This window comes from Pimephales promelas, chromosome 25 (assembly GCF_988280905.1).
Source record: "Pimephales promelas chromosome 25, fPimPro1.hap1.1, whole genome shotgun sequence".
NCBI lineage: Eukaryota > Metazoa > Chordata > Actinopteri > Cypriniformes > Leuciscidae > Pimephales > Pimephales promelas.
Window position 1 is genome coordinate 24,870,372 of NC_142793.1, and position 17,533 is coordinate 24,887,904.

Genomic DNA, 17,533 nt, shown 5'->3' on the forward strand with positions numbered 1-17,533 from the left:
TTGAGGGAACGCAAAAGTTTCTTGAGGGAACGCAAAAGTTTCTTGAGGAAATGAAAAAGTTTTGTGATGAAACGCAAAAGTTTCGCGAGAAAACAAAGTTTCTTGTGAGAACGTTAAAGATTTGTTAGGGAACGCAGAATTTCTCGGGGAATGCAAAAATTTCGTGAGGAAATGCAAAAGTTTTATGAGGAAATGCAAAAGTTTCGTGAGGAAATGCAAAGTTTTGTTAGGGATTTTGTTAAAGATTTGTTAGGGAACGCAGAATTTCTCGGGAAACGCAAAAATTTCGTGAGGAAATGCAAAAGTTTTATGAGGAAATGCAAAGTTTCTCAGGAGAACGCAAAATTTTTGTGAGGACACGCAAGTTTCTCAGGCAACGCAAAACATTTGTGAGGGAAAGCAGCCACACTGACACACTGTTTCCATCACCATGTCCTTTTAAGGGCTCCTTACAAATGTGACACTTAAATGCAAAATGAATCTCGTGATCCATGAAAGAGCAAAATCTAATCAATAAAATATCCAGCACACCCTCATTCAGCAATTTTTTAAGTGATTAAAAAGGCCAAACTGACATTTGCACATGAACTGGTTCCACCGGAACGGATGCATAGACCAATACAATCAAACCTTTTAAAATAACAAAAGCAAACCGGGATTAAACGCACATGATGAAAACAGGAAGACACCTGCACCCGTGCTTTGAGGTCTCGTGAGGCGCAGGTGTGTGACCTCAGCCGTCTTTGTGTTGTGCACTTCGCAGTCGAGAGGTTAAAGCGCTCTTCTGTTGTGTCTGGGACTCGTATGGGACAAAAACAGCGTCGGCCAGAAAGAAGTCATGTAGGGTTTGCCCTCCACATCAAGCGGAGACTCTTTGACCTCGTCCAATCAGATGCGAGGAAACTCAATACGGCCAGAGCATAAAAACACTCCAGCCCTGTTCAGTGTGTTTTAATGGGCAAAACGTAAATTTCCTCTTCATTGTTCCATGGAAAGGACTTCAACCGCAGGGAGTCCATTGAGTCACGGGCAGAACTGGGAGGACACGGTCAGAAAGAGCTGGAAATAAAACGTCTGTGGTTTCAATTCTGTGGCTCCTTTCAATTTCAGTGGTTTGGGAGGCAATCATTATGAAACATAATGAGCTGGAAAGCAAAAAATTGTGTAAAGATGTGACACAAAACAACTAAACGTTCGTACAAGGTTGACGGGGAATTGGCACACAATGAGGCTTTGTTTGTCTTTGTGATACTAAAGTAAACACTACTAACTATCCGAGTCTCAGATCAGTCAAAAGCACATTATAGCTAGAAGTTAAAAGGCTTGCTTAAGAGATACTTCACATAAAAGTATTAGCCTAATATTTACTCACACTCACGTTTCCATGAAACTCAAGTTATTTTACACAATCTCTGTTCTTCTATTCAGTGGAAATGATGAGAACAGAAAAGCAAAAACTACCATAAAAGTATCATAACAAGGGTCTTACAATATTATTGTGTGATGTTTTGTTGAAATAGTGATAAAAGTGCATATACATTTACCAAAAATCTGCTTACATTCAGATTTACACGGATTTAAAAAATGAATCCATTAGATATATGCAATAGGAGAACATGTCTTTATGCAGAATGACTTTGAAATAAAAATGATACATTTTGCAAATATGATATAGATATAAAAAACACAACTAAATCGTCGCAATTGATTAAAAAGTCATAATAAGACTTTTATTATGTCAATTTATACAATGATTGTGATTTAGTATGTCGATCTCACCTTTTTTAAATAGATATAACTATTATTTCATAATTTCAGCACTAAATGTCATAATTATGACTATTTATTTTGTAAGGGAACGCAAACGTTTTGTGAGGAAACGCAAAGATTCTTGAGAGAACAAAAGTTTTGTGATGAAACGCAAAGGTTTTTGTGAGGAAACGCAAACGTTTCTCAAAAGAACTCAAAAGTTTTGTGAAGGAAATACAAAGTTTCTCGTGAGAACGTTAAAGATTTGTTAGGGAACGCAGAATTTCTCGAGGAACACAAAAGTTTCGTAAGGAAATGCAAAAGTTTTTTGAGGAAACGCAAAAGTTTCGTGAGGAAATGCAAGTTTCGATTTAACTACTATTTCATAATTTCAGCACTATATGTCATAATTATGACTATTTAAATGCAAAGATTCTTGAGAGAACAAAAGTTTTGTGATGAAACGCAAAGTTTCATGACGAAATGCAAAGGTTTTTGTGAGGAAACGCAAACGTTTCTCAGAAGAACTCAAAAGTTTTGTGAAGGAAATACAAAGTTTCTCGTGAGAACGTTAAAGATTTGTTAGGGAACGCAGAATTTCTCAAGGAACACAAAAGTTTTGTGAGGAAACGCAAAAGTTTCGATATAACTACTATTTTTTAATTTCAGCACTATATGTCATTATTATGACTATTTACTTCGTAAGGGAACGCAAACGTTTTGTGAGGAAATGCAAAGATTCTCGAGGGAAGAAAAGTTGTGAGACCAAACGCAAAGTTTCATGACGAAACGCAAAAGTTTTTGTGAGGAAACGCACACGTTTCTCAGAAGAACTCAAAAGTTTTGTGAAGGAAATACAAAGTTTCTCGTGAGAACGTTAAAAATTTGTTAGGGAACGCAGAATTTCTCGAGGAACACAAAAGTTTCGTAAGGAAATGCAAAAGTTTCGTGAGGAAATGCAAAAGTTTCGATATAACTACTATTTCATAATTTCAGCACTATATGTCATAATTATGACTTTTTACTTTGTAAAGGAACGCAAACGTTTTGTGTGGAAACCCAAAGATTCTCGAGAGAACAAAAGTTTTGTGACGAAGCGCAAAGTTTCATGACAAAACGCAAAAGTTTTTGTGAGGAAACGCAAACGTTTCTCAGAAGAACTCAAAAGTTTTGTGAAGGAAATACAAAGTTTCTCGTGAGAACGTTAAAGATTTGTTAGGGAACGCAGAATTTATCGAGGGACACAAAAGTTTCGTGAGGAAATGCAAAAGTTTCGATATAACTACTATTTCATAATTTCAGCACTATATGTCATAATTATGACTATTTACTTCGTAAGGGAACGCAAACGTTTTGTGAGGAAAAGCAAAGATTCTCGAGAGAACAAAAGTTTTGTGACGAAGCGCAAAGTTTCATGACGAAACGCAAACGTTTTTGTGAGGAAACGCAAACGTTTCTCAAAAGAACTCAAAAGTTTTGTGAAGGAAATACAAAGTTTCTCGTGAGAACGTTAAAGATTTGTTAGGGAACGCAGAATTTATCGAGGGACACAAAAGTTTCGTGAGGAAATGCAAAAGTTTCGTGAGGAAATGCAAAAGTTTTGTGAGGAAACGCAAAAGTTTCGTGAGGAAATGCAAAAGTTTCGATATAACTACTATTTCATAATTTCAGCACTATATGTCATAATTATGACTATTTACTTCGTAAGGGAACAAAAAACGTTTTGTGAGGAAACGCAAAGATTCTCGAGGGAACAAAAGTTTTGTGACGAAACGCAAAGTTTCATGATGAAACGCAAAAGTTTTTGTGAGGAAACGCAAACGTTTCTCAGAAGAACTCAAAAGTTTTGTGAAGAAAATACAAAGTTTCTCGTGAGAACGTTAAAGATTTGTTAGGGAACGCAGAATTTCGAGGAAAACAAAAGTTTCGTGAGGAAATGCAAAAGTTTCGATATAACTACTATATCAGCACTATTTGCCATAATTATGACTATTTACTAAATGGAAATGTGCTTCCATAATAAACCTCCATGAACATAAACGGGAACAATTCACTTCACCTACGTGTTGTAAATGTGATTATTATAATAATTTTAATTTACGAGTAATCACAAACTAATGAAGATTACTAACTTTACTCTCAAAACCTGTACTGTTGTTGTTTCAGGACGGTAATTTCTTAAATTACTTTCGCTTTTACCTTCCCCGAGTGAATGAACATACTTTAAATATTTCCATGAAAGATGCATATGAACATCACTTCTCAACGCCAGACGAAAAGCATCATGTTGACCAGAAGACGTATAATAATGCAGTTTTTCCTTTGAACGAGCTTTCACGTCCGTCCACACACACAAACTGCAGGAAATACTCGGGTATATTATCTGATTTCCTATTAAAGCTCTCCGCGTTTTACTTGTTTCGGGACAGGAAACACCAAACCTTAACCTTTAGTCTCAGATCAAGTCAGGCCCGTTGGCAGTGAATGAGAATACTTCTCATAGTTCGGAGAACGTCCTGTCCTGTACCCATGATCTCGACACTGTGTCTAAGTTGAAGAATGTGTAGTCTGAATGCTGCAGTCTTTTAAGATTTAACAAAGACAAAAACAAAACTATATTTCCTGAGTGCTTCATATTCATAATGCAATGGAAGCCACAGGTCTCGAACCCTTTCCTGTAAACAAGCGTCTGTGCAGTTCATTGAAATCTCTGAGCTTCCCCGTTTGGTTTCCTCCTGAGACCACAACGCACGTCATTTGATGAAATTCTCAATAAATGACTTGTGTGTGACCTCAGCCGGCTGCGAAGAGGATTCAGGCCAGACTGATGCTCTACTGTAACGTGTGGATTACAGTAACAGATCTGACGCAAGCCCTCGCGTCTCAGTCACGCTTTTGAGGAAGTCAAGTCACCTTCATTTATACGGCGCTTTTACCAATATAGACCGTTTCAAAGCAGCTTTACCGTGATGACAGGAGATTACAGTAACAGAGAGAGTTTAGGCTTTACAGCAGCTCTACAATAAAGTTATAGTCCAGCTAAAGTTAGTCACTTCTGTTGCAAAGATCAGTAGTTATTAAAGGGTTAGTTCACCCCAAAATGATAATTATATCATTAATGACTCACTTCAGAACATCTTCAGAACACAGTTTAAGATATTTTAGATTTAGTCCGAGCTTACTGTAAATGTGTGTACGGTATACTTGTCCAGAAATGAAATAAAGACGTCATCAAAGTAGTCCGTGTGACATCAGTGGGTTAGTTACAATGTTTTGAATCATCGAAAATACATTTAAGTCCAAAATAACATATATATATATATATATATATATATATATATATATATATATATATATATATATGAAGAGTTCAAATGCAAAAGCCTCTAAATGCCATTTGAAATTTTCTTCTTTAATGATGATTTTCATCAAACTTGTATATTTAAGTTCAGTAATTTCACTTAAATAACAATTAATAGGTAATCTTCATTGCCATTTAAGTGAAATTACTGAACTTAAATATACAAGCTTGATAAAAATGATCATTTTAGAAGAAAATTTCAAATGGCACTTAGAGGCTTTTGCATCTGAACTCTTCATATATATATATATATATATATATATATATATATATATACACACAAAAATAACAACATAGGCTATATAAAATAATAAAATACCACAAGTCAGCAGTGTCACTGAACGCGGACACACATACAATACAAAGTTGTACTTTTTGTTATTTTTGCACCAAAAAATGTATTTTCGATGCTTCAAAACATTGTAACTAACCCACTGATGTCACATGACTACTTTGATGACGTCTTTATTTCCTTTCTGAACAAGGACAGTATCCTTGAGTGCGCTATTTGGGACGGGTCCATTAAAATTACAATAATATGTTCTAAGACTGCTGTTTAGCTAATGTTCCCATTAAGTTATTAACAGTGTTTTTGTGGTCATGTAAAAGTTAAAGGAATAGTTAAAGGTGACATTCTTCTTTAGTTGACTACAATCAGAGTTGTATTAAAAATGCAGCACGTTTATGATAAATAGATACTTTTTTGGGGGGGTGAACAGCCCCATACAAGGTAGTTCCCTTAAACAACACGGCAGCAAACTAGATTGTGGAACAGAGAGAATATCTACAAAACATCGGTCATTCATTGCCATAAATCACTATTATTAAACATGGACCTGACAGACAGAATCGGAGAATCTATGACACACACACACACACACACACACACCCTGTCTGGCCTGGCTTTCAAACATCTCCAGATATCTCCAGCTGTCGCCAGCCCTGGCCTGTAGTGTTCATTACACGGGCTCACCTGCAGCCAGGCGAAGGCTTTATCAGCTCGAGCTCCTGAAGCACGGCGCTTCTGAACACACTTCATTATCCGTCCGCGATAATCTGCTCAGCTATGCGTGCGTGCGTCAAAACATCACCGTTACACCCGGGTGACCTTTTAATGAAGACTTTTCACTGGACATTCCAAAGACAATGTCTGGACCAAAAAAACTTCAACAAAAAAACAGGCCTAGCCTATATATATATATATATATATATATATAGGCTATATATATTCATACTTTAATTCATCACATTACCACACACTTCATTTTAAATAGATAAATAAATAAAACATTTAAACAGATTTTAACATGGGCAAACTTTATAGTTTATATTTTCGTTAGGCTGGTAGTTAACCAATGAGTTAATAAAGGAGATAAAAATGATCACAAACAACTAATACTTTTGTTTATTATTAATTATTAAATTAATTAAGTCATAATTTATATATATATATATATATATATATAGAGAGAGAGAGAGAGAGAGAGAGAGTTCAGATGCAAAAGCCTCTAAATGCCATTTGAAATTTTCTTCTAAAATGACCATTTTTATCAAGCTTGTATATTTAAGTTCAGTAATTTCACTTAAATGGCAATGAGGATTACCTATTAATTGTCATTTAAGTGAAATTACTGAACTTCAATATAAAAGCTTGATAAAAATGGTCATTTTAGAAGAGAATTTCAAATGGCATTTAGAGGCTTTTGTATCTGAACTCTTCATATATATATATATATATATATATATATATATATATATATATATATATATATAGACCATTTCACAAGATGTAAACAACACTGGTCCAGAAGCACTTCCTGTTTCAGTTTTTAACACTACATAAAAGCTGGGATAAAATACAACCAACAGAACATTTAAAACTGAATCAAAAAGTTAAACAAACATCTTTAAGATGTTTTCTTTACATGTGAAATAAAGAAAACAGTTACAAACTGAAACAGGAAGTGTTTCTGGACCAGTGTTGTTTACATCTTGTGAAATGGTCTATATATATATATATATATAGTTAGTTAGTTAGTTAGTTAGTTAGTATTATTATTTACATTATCCAGAAAAAATAAATAATATCTAGGCTATATATTTTAAAATGTCGTTTTGTTAAATGTTTTGCTGGCAGAAAAAAATATATATATATATAATAATAAAAATATAATAATCAATATATATATATATATATATATATATATATATAGAAAAGTTATGGACAGTCTATTTTAAGATCTGATCAGTGAAGTGTTTCGGACTTTATCATGTCCTTCTAGGCTGATGATCGACCTTCTCATCAAGATTTAAAGGGCTTTAACAGCAGCAGCTGCGACATGATGCACACGTACCTTTTGCTTTCTGTGTGTGTGTGTGTGTGTCCAGTCGTGTAGTGTACAGTCGACAGCAGCTGTTCTACCCTCGTTTCTCTGATTCTCCTCGGGACGCCAAGCCAGCACTGAAGTGTTTCCAGGCCTGCAATCCTCCTCGCGTCTGGAAGAGAGGTCCACTGCAATGCGACCCAGTTCACCACACACACCCCAGTCCAGTCCACACGTGTGCCCAATAACAGCATGATGTGTTTCCATTGACATTCCCGCAGCTGTACAGCAGACTGAGTGAGGACGGGCACGAGCGCGACGATGGGCCATGTTTTAGGCCACGCTTATTAAACAGAGAAAAATTTAGTGCAAACATTTAGTGCAAAAATAGAAAAGGAAATGGAATCCTCACGTAATATAATAAATGGTAGTAACTTACTCTTCTTTACGTCTCGTATGTCAGTTTTGATTTTCAGCCAGTCTTCAGTCACATGACATGTTGAGGCAGTCACATGACTTTTTTGATGCTCATCTAGAATTTTATAAATCTGTTTTCACGTTTATATATTTATTTATTTTTTTTACCAAATGACACATTTCCCTCCTCCAATGAGCATATACATTTATTTATTTGTTTGCAACTTGCAATAATTTGCATAAAACATTCCATGGAAACTTGGTCAGTGACAAAAAAGCAACGTTTTCAGAAACAAAACAAAAAACGTATTAACCTTACCTCGGTTTTCATACAAAGCTGTACAGATTTATGACGAGGAATAACACAACACATATTTTAATAATTATATATAGCCTAGATGTAAAACCATTGTTTTTCACAGAAATATATTAAAAACTATAGGCTATAATAAAATATATTATAAAATCTTTTTTTATTTATTTTAATAATTTCCATGAAAACCTATATAATACACATTTATATATTTTTTTTCTATAAAATAATGTTATATATAATGATATATGAAGTCCTTTTTATTTATTATATAATTTTGTATAAATTATAATAAAAATATTTATATTTAATATATAAATAAAAAATATTTGATATATAATATATATATATATATATATATATATATATATTTAGAATTATATACAAATTAAATAAAAAATCAATATAAATGTATCTATATAAACAGTAATATTTTATATATCATACCACATGGTCAATAGTCACAAATCAGGCTTCCAACTTAAAGTCAATTCAGATTTTCACTTTATCATGCAAGAAAGAGAAAGAACGGGCCAGGATGCGTCCTAGCGCTCCCAGACACTAGCAGCAGACATGAGGACAGACAGACGGGTGGATGGATGGATGGATGGACATACGGATGGATGGACAGATAAATGGACAGACGGATGGACAGATGGATGGACGGATGGATGGACAGACGGATGGACAGATGGATGGGTGGACAGATGGATGGATGGAAGGATAGACGGAACGATGGACAGATAAATGGACAGACGGATAGATGGATGGACAGACGGATGGACAGAGAGATGGACTGATGGATGGATGAACTGATGGATGAATGGATGGATGGACTGATGGATGAACGGATAAATGGATGGAGGGATGAATGGATGGACGAACTGATGGATGGAGGGATGAATGGACTGATGGAGGGATGAACGTGTCACTGCTGCCCCTCCGTCCAACACAACAACAGCCGCCAGTGCCGCCTGTTCCCGCTCTGCTATTTGTGGAGGTGCAGCTGGCGCCCCCCCGCCTCACACCTGTTCCCCCCAGTGTCTGCTTTCACAGGCTCCACTGCTGCTCGGGGCCACAGGGGCCCCAGTGACGGCACACGCCCCGGGCCTGTCATCGGCTCAAACAGGCCGCATTATGGAGGAGGTGGAGGATTTCTGCCCACCTCTCACATATAAATTATATATATATATATTAGGAGAATTCATTCTTAAACCACAACCCTATAAAGTCTACATTATCATATTTGATACGCAAATATCCAAGGCCTCTGAATGATCAAACCTGTTGCACACACTCCATCCATGCCTTCTGTGGTCTGAGTGGTAGTTTACAGTTTTAAGTAAATAAAAGATATTTTGGTATAATTGTACAAACGACTTTTTGCTGTGAAAGAAATAAACAAGAATAATTGTTAGTAATATGGTAAATTTAAGTACAATCAACTTAGATGTTGAAGTCATTTCAATATAAATTACATTAAACTGACTTTAATAACTTGCAAAAACTGTTGAAATTAAAGCAATGTAAAAACACATTGTCATAACTTATTGATCATATCATTTTTTTTTTTTGCAGTGTAATATTTCAAGATGAACATTGCTGAACTGAAATTACTGATTTACAAGATTATCCAAACATCTTTATCTTTATATTTCACTCTAAACAATGCTGGGTTGTTTGAACCTAAATTTGGGTGAAATATGGACAAACCCAAATGTTGGGTTAAAAAAATGTTGCGTTGGCTTTCACTTTCAACTGTAAATATTTTTATTACATTTTTAAACCAACATTTGGGTTTGTCCATATATTTCACCCAAATTTGGGTTCAAACAACCCAGCATTTTTTAAAGTGTATACACACACATATGCATGTATAAAAATGTGAGTGTCAAATATGATCATCAGGCGGAAGATTTATTCATTTCATTTTATTTTAAAAATTTGATCATTTAAATTTCATCACTAAGACAATAATCTTATAATATCGGCAGATATAGTGATTACTGATAGGCTGTTTATTAGTATGTTATGTAAGTATCTGCTATACTGTCATTTGCCATATACACTCTAAAAAATGCTAAGTTGTTTTAACCCAACTTTGGGTCAAATATGGACAAACCCAAACGCTGCTAAAATCGAACCCAATGGCTGTGTTTGTCCATATCTGACTCAAAGTTGGGTTAAAACAACCCAGCGATTTTTAACTGCACTAAATTACATTAGCTGTTTTTCTACCTCAAAATTTGAGCTCCATATTTATGCGCCTGACGTATCCAAAAGTTGAATAAAGTGATATTTTTTACTTTAACTTTACGGGGTTAAGGGAGAAAGAGGGAAATATGAGTATGTTTTCAGCCTTGAAAGATGTTCAGCAAGCAGAACCGGCATTAAAGAGAATCACTCATCAGCCGAGGACAGATGTGGTGATCCGGCACATCAGACCAGTGTGTGTCCTGCACACTCCACTTCTCCTTCACAGCCTTAAAAACGAGCCATAACTAAACCTGCAGGTCTCTCAGTCACATGTTCAGGGCTTAGACCCGCACAGAATATGTGGTTTGCTGGAAGCCGATGGAAACAAGTCATTTTCAATTTCTCCGGCTCCAAACTTTAATCATTCACACATGACGTGTGACTCAAAGCGTGACAGGTACTCCCGCATGCAACCGGCCAAAATGCAACATGATACATAATTAAATGCATGTTTTATTTACACTATAGTGTTCTGGAGCGAATGATTACAACAGATCGGTTTATCATTCCCTCAGAATATGAATCCAAACCCTCAGGACTACATATATAAGGCATTACTACAATATTTACATTGCTTTTTGTTTTTATAAAACTGTACAGAGCTGTGTCAGTAGCAGCGAAAAAACTCATCCAGCCATTAAACGCTCTCTTCTTCAGGGTTTTTCAGGTAATGAATAATATAGAAAACACCAATAAACAGACACCTGTGTGTGACCGCATGTTATAGATTACATATGTGTTTAAAATAGGGCTGTGCAAGATTAATCGCATCCAAAATAAAAGTCTGTGTTTACATAATATATTTGTGTGTGCTGTATATAATTATTTTGTATATATAAATACACACACATGCATGTATATATTTAAGAAAATGTGTTATTTATATATAAAATATTTATATTTATATAATATAGATAATGTATTTATATATATATATATATATATATATATACAGAATTTAAGCGCAAATAATTCTTAAATATATACATGCATGCATAGGTATTTATACAAAATAATTATATACAGCACACACAAATATATTATGTAAACACAGACTTTTATTTTGGATGCGATTAATCGCAATTAATTTTTGCACAGCCCTAGTTTAAATGTATACATCTTTATTATTATTATTAATAACAATGATGGCATTCAATATGTGAAAGGTTTTACATAGTATGTAATAAATATTATTAAAAATGTATTTTATAATATTTATATACAGTAATGTATTACATTACTGGTCAAAAGTTTGGGGTTAGTAAGATTTTTTTTTTTAAATAGAAATTAATACTTTTATTCAGCAAGAAGAAATTAAATTGATTAAAAGTGACATTTATAATGTTACAAAAGACTTTTTTTCATGTTATGATTAAAAAAAAGTTATGATTAAAACTCTGAATGCTGAATACATGTATCACGGTTTCCGCAAAATATGAATAATATTAATAAGAAAAAAAGTAATGATCCTGAAAATAGAGCTTTGATCAGAGATATAAATGACATTTTAACATATATTCACATAGAAAACACTTATTTTAAATTGTAATAATATTTCACAATTTTACTGTTTTTACTGCAATTTTAATTAAATAAATGCAGTCTTGGTGACCAGAAGAAAAACATAAAAAATCTTACTGACTTCAAACATTTGAATGGTATATTTTTTCATGATATTTTAAAAGTAATCATTTTTATTGCACTTATTATTATACTCTATAAATATGTAAATTATTTATTGAGCATTGCCTTATTTTTTTATATTGCTGTTGTCGACATATAATAAAACCAATAACCTGCCAGATAGCGTGATTTTACCGTGTTTTTTCCCGCTTACAGAAAGAATTCATTGTTAATTCTGTGCCAGGCGAACGGCCAACGGACGAACATGTCTGGAGAAGAGATCCGGGATGAAGGTATTTTCCTCAAGACAGCTTTGTGGTTTCTGGAAAAGAACAGTGGAATGTGTTTCTTCATCTCATTAATTGATTCGACATAGATAATTGACCTCGCCTTTCAACATTTAATTATCTCAGATAAGAAAAAATAATCCTAGATCTGATCAAACAAACGTATCTAAAAGGTGCTTCAAGGGAAAAACAGTGTCACAGGTTGGAGTTGGGGAATCTTGGCTCTCCTCTTAACGTCAACAGCCGTGAATAGCCTTCTTTCTCAGAGCGCTATTAAACGTCATTAGCATCTATCATTGGTGTTTTGCTGTTTTAAAAAGCCACAGCCATGCATCAACGCCATTATTAATGATTTCGATGTTTCGGCTTGACCAAAAACGTGTCCGAACGACACCATCCGTGAGCGCGCTGACCATAAAAACAATCAAATAATGCGTCCAATTAATTAAGACGGACAGTTCCCACTTCGCTACTCAAATGAGTTTGTAGTCAGAAACAGGAAACACCAAGCTCGTCCGCTCGGACCTCGTTTCCCACAATGCATAGCACGAGTTGTCCATGCGAGCGTGTCACTGGCTCTCGTCCATGCTGACGCCCAGCCGCTTCATGACGGTGACGCTGCACTGACTGGGTTTCTGCAAGAGCACTGGTTTGGGCTGGGAATGCTCCATTAGGATCTTCAGGATGTTCTCCAACTTCACGTCCATCTGAAGCACCTACAAAACACAGACACACTTCAGGCCACGTCTGCATTAATCCAGTACAAAACGCTCAAGCATTCTCCAAAGGTTTCTCATCCACTTTTAAAGGGATAGTTCAGTTTGAAATTAATTTTTGGTATGTTTTATCTTACCTCAAGGGCATCCAAGATGTAGGTGTCTTTGTTTCTGCAGTATTTTCAATTTTGATATTTTTAGGTCAAACCGTTCTTGTCTGTCAGTCATATAATGGAGGTCTATGGTCACCACCTCAAAGAGCATGCACAGAAAAGTCCAGATTAAACATGATTAAATGACTCGTAAATGTAAGTACACACTGATGGCCTAAGACACAAAACGAGCGGTTTTTGTGAGAAAACGAACAATATTTATATCGTTTTTACCTCTTTTAATCACAGCCACGTCCAAGTGATCTGAGAAGTGGAAGTGATCTCTCGCGCGTGCATGTCACTCATTGTTTACACAGAGATTTTGTAAGTTTTACCCTTCACTGTGAAGATCTAAACATATTTAGATATAGAGGAAAACGCAATGGAAGACGATTTCGATATATATAAACCGACAACATTGTTTTTTTTTCGCAACCGCGAGAGAGATCACTTGGACGTGGCTGTGGTTACAAGAGGTAAAACGATATAAATACTGTTCGTTTTCTCACACAAACCGCTCGCTTCGTGTCTTAGGCCATCAATGTGTACTTACATTTACGAGTCATTAAATCATGTTTAATTTGAACTTCTCTGTGCATGCTCTTTGAGGTGGTGACCATAGACCACCATTATATGACTGACAGACAACAACAGTTTGACATGAAAATATCAAAATTGAAACTACTGTGGAAACAAAGACACCTACATCTTGGATGCCGTTGAGGTAAGATAAAACATATTAATAAATTAATTTCAAAGTCAACTATCCCTTTAAGGTCCTTGCAAATTCGTGTCAGTATATCAGCTGTGCCCTATAGAGAATGATGTGAGAGTTGAGCACCAATCAGTCTGCGAGAACTTTGTATTTTCCCTCATGTTTTGTCGAATCAATTGCAAGTGTTTTGCATCTCTGCAGGAATGCCTTTATTTTCAGCAACACTGTGAAAGTGAATAACATAAACATAGATATCTATCAGCACAATATGCATCACATGACTAAACATGCGTCATTGTTTTTCATATTTATCCACACAAATCTCCATTTTCGCAGGACAAAAAAGCTGTCTCAGGGCAAAACGTCAAGAAAATGCTGTGTTTTCTCACGTATGTGGCCTCAGCTGAGAAATAAAGCTGTTTTTGTAGTTCATTTCAGGGTTTAGATTCAGGGTGGTGTGGTTGTGTTGTCTCAAATCTTGGCTACTAACTAAAAGGTTGAAGGTTCAAGCCGTGCAAGGGGTTAATCCATGAACAATCAGCATTGTGCTCCAGCGAGGCACTTAACCTCAGGTTTACAACACGCAGAGTCTGGATCTCTTCATTGTGTCCACTGTTATTTTAACAAAACATTACTTCTAAACACTATAAGTAGGTACCAGTTTAACCCTTGACACAAATGAATCTTAATGTCAAAAGAAATAAAATAAAGGACACTTTTTTTTTTAATTAAATTTGGCATACAACAATTACTACCATGAGCCTAGAAGGTAAATAATACTAATAAATTAATTAATGTGTGTTTTTTATATATTACATATTTTTTTATATATATTTATAATATATTAATGAGAATTTGGGGTGAAAATTGTCTCTCTTAACGGTCCAAAATATAATTTCTCATAGAGATGCACAATGTATATCGGTTGTTGGAAAATTGAATATATTGCATCATACATTAGATATTTAATTTGCCTATCCTTGATCTTCTATTTAAACATGTTTTCTTGAAGAGCTCCTTACTGATTATTGATTACCTTGTGGGACCTCAACATACTTGTATAAAAGGACCCGGTCAAAGATATTTAGATAAATCAAATGTATTCAAAAGGGTTGACAATAACAACATACATCAAACAATATGATTTGTAATTATACATTAATGTGTGTAATGCAGTGTAACGTGATGTGACATTAACACAAATTGTCAGAAACAACCTCTCCTGCATCAGTGTTTTTCTTTCAGAACGGGTCATTTATTCAGAAGTTTATGAGCCCTTGCGTGCCATTATTTATCACACACACACACACACACAGGCCGCCAGTAACATGAAACGCCAACATGAGAAGCTCTGAGCTCTACAGTGTGTTGTTTCACAGCGAGCCGACATAAATATATTTCCATAAAGAACAGGGACATTGACTGCCTGCTAGAGGGGGAATATAAATCTGAAGCATAAAAACATGTCATTGATAATCTACGGCATTATCTGCATTCCCCAGCGGCGCTCTCCGCTCAGATGAGGCATTCCTCTGGTGTGTGGAGCCGGCGCACGCTGACCCACGGAGACCTCTGCACACACACACACACACACACACACACAAACGCTGCTTGGACTGCAGATTCAGCAGAGTTTAATAACCTCTCCGAGAGCTCGGTGTTTGACGGCCAGCAATGAAAGCCAGAATGAGCCATAAAGGTGTTCTTTTAATGCTAAATCCTGCAAGTTTTGTTTACTAGTGTTCTCACTGCAGACTGATTCATCATTGCTGTTCTTCAGCGGGTCTGGACGAGCAGTCGCTGATGGAGCGTTGGCTTGTTTGGAATCGCTTGACTTCACTCCGTCTCTTCACATCAGATTAAAGCTGGAATCGGATACCCAGAGCTTCAGATACAAACATCACTGAAGACACTGGAGATCTATCTATCTATCTATCTATCTATCTATCTATCTATCTATCTATCTATCTATCTATCTATCTATCTATCTATCTATCTATCTATCTATCTATCTATCTATCTATCTATCTATCTATCTATCTATCTGTCTGTCTGTCTGTCTGTCTGTCTGTCTGTCTGTCTGTCTGTTTATCTATCTCTCTGTCTGTCTGTCTGTCTGTCTGTCAGTCTATCTATCTATCTGTCTGTCTGTCTGTCTGTCTGTCTGTTTATCTATCTCTCTGTCTATCTGTCTGTCTATCTATCTATCTGTCCGTCCATCCATTCATCCATCTATCTGTCTGTTTGTCTGTCCTTACATCCATCCATCTATCCATCTATCTATCTATCTATCTATCTATCTATCTATCTATCTATCTATCTATCTATCTATCTATCTATCTATCTATCTATCTATCTATCTATCTATCTATCTATCTATCTATCTATCTATCTATCTATCTATCTATCCATCCATCCATCCATCCATCCATCCATCCATCCATCCATCCATCCATCCATCCATCCATCCATCCATCCATCCATCCATCCATCCATCTATCTATCTTTCTGTCCGGCTGTCCTTCCGTCCTTCCATCCATCTATCCATCTATCTATCTTTCTGTTTGTCTATCTTAAATAAAGTTTTATTTGATTGTTCTCCTGTTCCTTCTTCCCTGAACCTTGCTACACTATCTATGAAATTGTGTGTATTCTTTCCTTTTGATTGTTAATTTTACAAGCTTTTTTCTTTCTGTCAATCATCCATCCATCCATCCATCGGTTGATCGTTCTATAGTTTGTTTGTTTTGTTGTTTGGTGTTTTACCTTTAATTTTCCTAATGAACTGTTTTCTATCTTGCCACTTTCATTGTTGCTGTTTTCCTTCTCGTTTGTTTCTTTTTCTTTCAAATCCCTCGGCTTTACTTCTTTCATTTGTCATTTTTCACTTCTATCGCTCCATCCCTCCTCCAGTCTTCTAAAGTTTTCTTTTTTCAAACACAAAGACCACATTGTGTGTGGCACCCGTAAACGGACTCATTCATCTCGGCTGAAGGGCGTCGCTGTGAATCTGAGAATCACACTCGCTCAAATCCTTCAGCATTTCAGTCGCAACACACCTAGACCGGCTGTCTGATCAATGTGTGCAAAAATGAATCGGACTGTACTAGTTCTACAGGTCGGCTCAGATAGTTTGAGCATTTTATAACTCAGTTTGACTGGAGACATGAACATGTTTATCTGCCAGTATGGGGGCTGTGGTCATGTGATACGAGGACAGCTGTCACGAAACACATGCAGGGACCCCAGACTACACGACTGACATCACTGAACACCGATTCACTGGACTCATATTCACAATATGGTAAACAGACAAAAATCTCTCACAAATCTAATGGGCAGCAGGGTTATGCTTCACTCAGAGTTTGATGAAGAATGACTTTCAAATCGCAGTTTAGTTCCTGAATATCAGTTGAAGGGGGGAACAGGGTTGCAGAATTGAAATATAAATTTGAATGGAACTAGAATTCAAAATTATTGAAAATATCACTCATTTTTGAAGAAAAAACTTGGACGGATGGACGGATGGATGGATGGATGGATGGATGGATGGATGGATGGATAGATAGATAGATAGATGGATGGATAGATAGATGGATAGATAGATGGATGGATGGGTA

At 35.7% G+C, this 17,533-nt stretch overlaps 1 protein-coding gene across 1 annotated transcript in view; it reads right to left on the reverse strand.

The window, feature by feature from the left end:
* Positions 1-11,788: 11,788 nt before the first annotated feature.
* Positions 11,789-17,533, reverse strand: part of kcnq1.2 (potassium voltage-gated channel, KQT-like subfamily, member 1.2) — a 116,840-nt gene continuing 111,095 nt past the window's right edge. Inside the window, exon 20 of the mRNA XM_089127498.1 lies at positions 11,789-13,046. Within this exon, the coding sequence (XP_088983624.1) occupies positions 12,900-13,046 (147 nt within the window). The 3' untranslated portion in view covers positions 11,789-12,899. The remainder of the gene's footprint in view (positions 13,047-17,533) is intronic.